Genomic DNA, 5,448 nt, shown 5'->3' with positions numbered 1-5,448 from the left:
CCACTGAGAGAAACTGAAATGGTGTTATTGAGAAAGAGAGAGCAGAGCAGGCATTACAGTTCAGCCCAGCACAGAAGGCAGGACAAAGCCTACTGCACGCGCATGGCAGATACATCCGATACGACGCCCCACAGCCAGCGAAGCACATTTTACATTCAACTTCCTAAACAAAATTTGTACATGCATGTCTTCAAACACCAACTTCATATTCAGGCTATTAGTACCATGACACTGGATGTGGACTGCACCTACGTAACACAGGGGAAGGTCAGTTTTTCAGCTTTCTAGCGAACTTTGAGACCATCTGCGACCTACAAGAATCTTGAACTACAGAAAAAACCTAAGGCAAGAATATTTATATTAAGAATTTATTTGCAATATACAAAAAGAATACATTCCTTCTATTAAATCAAGGCATAAGTTACTGTTCTGTAATTAAACATGAACTAAATTTTTATTCCATTCATAGTTTAGATAATCTTTTCTTCTTGAAAATGGTGTTGATCACAGTATTCCTGAATCCCTGCAAAGACATGGAAAAGATAAATAATTTTTGTGCATCAGGAGTTAGTTACTGCTGCATCACTCTGTCCCCCATTGGTACAAGTGTCAGAAGTTGGGGTTTTACCGCAGTGAAAACAGCTTTAGGAATTTCCCAGCTGTTTGTATTTTTACACTGTATGTCACCAGCTCTTTAGGCAGTTCTTGTATGGGCTTTTGTGCAATTACAGTTACAAGTGGAGGCCGTGATTCCCCAGCTGGATCCTGCTGGGCTATGGTGAGCACCCTCTGCAGGCCTGCTTGAGAATCTCAGAACTTCGCTGGGAGCAAGTACACCCACATCTCTGAAAACTGACTGAAGCCAGACAGTGAAACCAGCTCCAAAATACCGTTTCGTTACTGCTTTAGAAGCCTGTCAACTGATGCCCAGAAGTGAACATGGGATTTGCACCTGTTACTTTCATAACTGCTATGCACATCTACTGATTTTATTATTTATGGCAGAGTAACACACTTCTGTTTAGAACCTTTATAGATTGCTGAAGTGCCGAGAGCTGAGAGGATGCTTTTGCACAGCGATTGTCAGACTTACTTTGAATGATACTCCTGTAAGACAATGTAGCTGGAGACTCAGGTGCTTCAGCCAAGAAAGACTGACCTTTGTCACAACTTTTTCCTTGAAGGGGAAAAACATGAAAGCAAAGCAATGGGAAAGGATGAACTTTCCTTTGTTTAACCCTTTATCCTGCTACCAGTCACACCCTTTCAAAGAGCCACTTGTGTCTTTTAATAAGACTTTTAAAAGGTCCTTATGTCAGTAAGATAACTAGAGCTACACCTTACAGTTTTACAAAGGAATACTATTAGCAGAAACCTTCAATCATTATTTTGGAAGTACTGACCTGTTCCTTGATGTCATTAAATCAAGTATTAATTGGTAATAGCTGGTGGGCAAGGACACAAGCTGCCTTGTTAGCCACAACAGAATCTGGGTGGTGCCAGTAACAGTGAAGTTAAAGCACTAGTTTTAATGCTTGACATCTGCAAGATACTATTCTTTATAGTGGTTATGATTTTATTCAGTCTGCACTTCCAGGTGATGACACCAAACAGGAAGATGTGTTGTGCTTCAAACATAATTATAAAGCTGAAAAGATGCATAATCTAATCTTAAACAAGATTAAGTTTCAGGCTAAGGACATTACCCTAACACTTCTTCTCATACCACACTATATCACAGTTCCAGTAACTTTTGATTCAAAAAAAATGTTCTATCTGAAAGTGGATATTTGCTTACAAGACAAAATGTTTAATATTCTAATTTATCAGTGTCTGAGTCAGGGTTTTCCAGTAATAACATCAGTATAGGAGGAAGAAATTGATTTAAACCTAGTGCAATGCAGTAACGTTACCTATTTGAGGATCTAGAGGCACTTTACCCAGGAGGGAAACATTTAAGTTCTGGCACATCTTCTCTGCACCTCCAGTAGTTGGGGGAAAGATCTGAGATTCTTTCTGGGACAACAGGAAACTGAGAGTTAAAATTCTGCAATTCTGAGAACAAGGCATGTTTGGAGCAATGTTTTATATACAAGCAATCTCAAGATAAAAAAAGCTGTGGTATACAGCCAGCCTTACCTTACACTTCGGACATATAAAGCCACTCATATTTTCCACAACCCCTATGACTGGCAGTTTCACTTTATGGCAGAAGTTGATCTCCTTCCGAACATCCTGAAGCGACACTTCCTACAAACGTTAGGAAACGCTGCTATTTGACTGTAACGTTTTGATGCTGAACCCGTTAAGTTACACCCTTTGAGCTATTTTAAAGAAAGTTCAGAATGGATTATTATTGCTCTCTTTGTATTTTGAGGAACATAAACATGTGTTTTGCGCTCTAGCAACAACTCTGTGAGTAGCAATAGACCTGGTACAACAGTGCTAGCCTACTGACCGTGGTTCTGTTTCAAAATCTGACTCTAGTAGATTCAGCCATATTTATGTTTTATCTCTTATATTAATCTGTCTTTAGTTTTTTAAATATAACTTTTTCACATTTTCAGTTTATAGAAAGACCCTTAGTATTCACAATAGAGCAGGCAAGGACAAGAACCACCAGGCTTATGCTTGCCTTCTCTTTTCAAATTAAACATGAAAAGCTTATCATCCCCTCAGACTTTTTGCATATATTCCTGACCTCATTCAGTTCTCCTGTTCCCTTCTTCCCTCATCACCCATCTGCTATTGCCCTCACTCCTCCACTTCCTTTACTTTTTGTTTTTTTCAGCTGTTGTAGAAATACGACATGTCTTTCACTAGTTCGTCCTTCGTTCCTTTCCAAACGAGTCATTAAAACCTATGTTTGAATTTGATGTATTTTGAGTTTCAGCTCTCCAGGGAATGACTTTAAAAAACACACATCACAAAGCTGCCTACTGGAGGCAACAGGCTACTTCACATGGCGTCAAACAGCGCACATCTTAGCACTTAAAAACTAAACTTCTTATTGACTTCTGAACATTAAGCTGCTGGTGGGTAAATTACAGGTTCACAATGATGTGAACTCTAGTTTCGAAGAAGTGAAATACTGCATTTCCCTTCACCACAGGGATCGTGACAGCTTTTGGCTGTGAACGGCTGAGTGGTTCATCGTGACCCGCTGAGGTGCCCTACTCCAGAGACACCCACCTAACCCACAAACCAGCCAGCTGGGGGCACAATCAACTCCCTTCGATCCCGTTACCATCCCTTCTCTGAGGTTAGACAGGGACTCCAAGGCAAGGATTGGCTTTAACTGTCACGATGCTTCTATCAGTGGAAATCAACTTCTCGTACCTGAGGGGTGGTGATTATAACAGCACCGTCGATGTGCGCTGCGCTGAGGTACTGCACAATAGATAAGTGTTCGTCTGAGGTTCCTGGAGGGGTATCTACAATCAGGTAGTCGATTTCACCCCAGTCCACATCTCGGAGAAACTGTTTGATCAACCCTAAAAGAAAGGATAAGAACGTAGAAGAAAGGTAAAAATAACTTCATATATTTCAAACTTTAGGGTCAGCATTTATAGTCTAGGTATGCAGATTCTTCTAGCTTGACAACTTCAGTACAAAAATGTTTATTTTGCCAAGGCTTTAAAAAAAAACCCCAAACCCAAACCCCCCAGTATTTGACCTTCTAACTTTATCCAATGAATATGTTCAACTAAAGTAACCTTTGACTCATTTTTTCCTATAATTTCTGCAAGCTCATGGTATTAAATCTTTCAAGTGCATAAATTACTGTTGAAAATACTCGATACATACCATTTTTTTTTGGTCCTCTCCAGATAACAGCGTCATCAGGACTACTGAGCAAGAACCCCACTGACATGACACCCAAGTTCTCTTCAACATACTAAAAGAGAGGTAGAGAAACTCGGTAGAGCTTACAGAACAGTAAAGAAAGAGAAACAAACTCTAAAACCAGATGTTATAGAAAAAGCAGGTTGGGAGGTGAAGACCTTAAGAAAGTAAGGGCAGAAAACCATATGCATCTCTCTTACCAAAGGGCATTAATACCTAGTCTTTATGCAATGCTCACCAATTACATACAGAGACTGAAAAAAATCCAGTTGTAGTAAGATTTACAAGGGTTTATGAAATCACTGGAGAAAGCGAAAGGGTAAAGACAGCTTTCCCTCTCAGCATCAAGCTCTCTTTTTAAGAGCATACACACTAAAGGTGATCTTTAGACAACCACAGTCCTGCAAAACTTCCCCTGCATTTTCTAAAGATTAATGAGTTTTTTCTTGTAAGATACTTTTTGTCTGTTACTGAAAAGGTGACATACTACACAGCTACATAACAGAAAAAAAAAGAAATCCAGTAACTTCTATTTATTGCCCATAGTATAGTAGGAAAGCCAACAAACAAGAGATACTTCAAATAATAAAACTTATTTTAGAAATACAGTAGTATAGATTAAGAAAAGAAATTTAACACAGTGATCTATATAGCCTATATGTTTTTTCTACAGAATATGGATATTTACATCATTACAGCAAGAATTAATAGAAGCATCCTCTGCTTCTCCCTCCTTCGCTTTTCACCTCAGAAGACAGTGCCCAACCCAAACAAACCCAACAAACTTTCTGAAACACACCAACTTACCACTGGAGACCATCCAGATCCACTCTGATGAACCTGAAAATTGAAGCGATACACAAAGTTACGTTAGAAATAAATACAGATATTACATGAAACACAGCTGTAAGTCAAAACTGGGTAAATAGACACGCTGCCCATAGGTACAACACTGCTGTATTGGAGCAGCTGTGTTAAAAACCACAGAACAGCCACATCTCCATTAATAAGAGAATAATAACTGTTCAACCCTATTCCAGGAAATGTACCCGTGACTTTATATGGTTACATAAACGTTCTAGGGCTGATAAAGATCATGCTAACATGACTTAAGTTTCAAATAGCCATGAATATGTGGCCAATATGCAGCAAAGGTTGGTTTGCAGACAACTCATGAACTAAATCATGCTGAACTTCTCCATCTCACCTTTCTTTATTTATTTCCCTACCCATTACCACACATTTCCCAAGAAGCTGTCCTTATAGAAGCCTTAATTCTACAGGACCCTGGAAGTTCATGAAAAATTGAGCAGAAAGCCTTTAAATGTCACATTCGAGTATTTCACTTACCTGTTCTCCTTCTAGACCCATCATCTTGGGGATTGATGGCCCACAGATATCTATGTCCAGCAGAGCAACCTGGAAAACAAACCAAGCAGCCCACCCCACTGGGAACACGCTCGCACGGGACCGTCTCCGAGGCGCAAGTCACGCGCAATTATCACACGAATTAAGTTCCAACCCTTGACGAGAGGGGCAGCACGACCAGCACAGCCCCAGCCCCGCCGGGGAGCCCCGTGCCCGCGGGTGCTCGCCCCTGCC

General features: G+C 40.2%; 1 protein-coding gene across 1 annotated transcript; it reads right to left on the bottom strand.

The window, feature by feature from the left end:
* Positions 1 to 354: 354 nt before the first annotated feature.
* On the bottom strand, positions 355 to 5,389 carry NUBP1 (nucleotide binding protein 1). The gene is made up of 8 exons (XM_026858958.1): positions 5,197 to 5,389; positions 4,654 to 4,686; positions 3,808 to 3,898; positions 3,340 to 3,494; positions 2,140 to 2,250; positions 1,914 to 2,016; positions 1,094 to 1,177; positions 355 to 523 (listed from the first exon to the last, which is right to left on the bottom strand). The coding sequence occupies exons 1-8, from the start codon at positions 5,218 to 5,220 to the stop codon at positions 471 to 473; spliced, it is 654 nt and encodes a 217-aa protein (XP_026714759.1). The 5' UTR covers positions 5,221 to 5,389; the 3' UTR covers positions 355 to 470.
* Between the last annotated feature and the right edge of the window lie 59 nt (positions 5,390 to 5,448).

This window comes from Athene cunicularia (assembly GCF_003259725.1).
Source record: "Athene cunicularia isolate RWA chromosome 14 unlocalized genomic scaffold, athCun1 chr14_part1, whole genome shotgun sequence".
NCBI lineage: Eukaryota > Metazoa > Chordata > Aves > Strigiformes > Strigidae > Athene > Athene cunicularia.
Note: the sequence above shows the minus strand (reverse complement) of the source record. Positions and strands in the feature narration are given on the sequence as shown.

Coding starts and splice junctions, on each gene's coding strand:
- NUBP1 (XM_026858958.1), bottom strand. CDS start 5,220: ATGATGGGTCTAGAAGGAGAACAG. Junction 3,495..3,807: donor GAGAGGACCAAAAAAAAATG/GTATGTATCGAG, acceptor CCTTTCTTTTAG/GGTTGATCAAACAGTTTCTC. Junction 2,251..3,339: donor TTATAATCACCACCCCTCAG/GTACGAGAAGTT, acceptor TAACGTTTGTAG/GAAGTGTCGCTTCAGGATGT.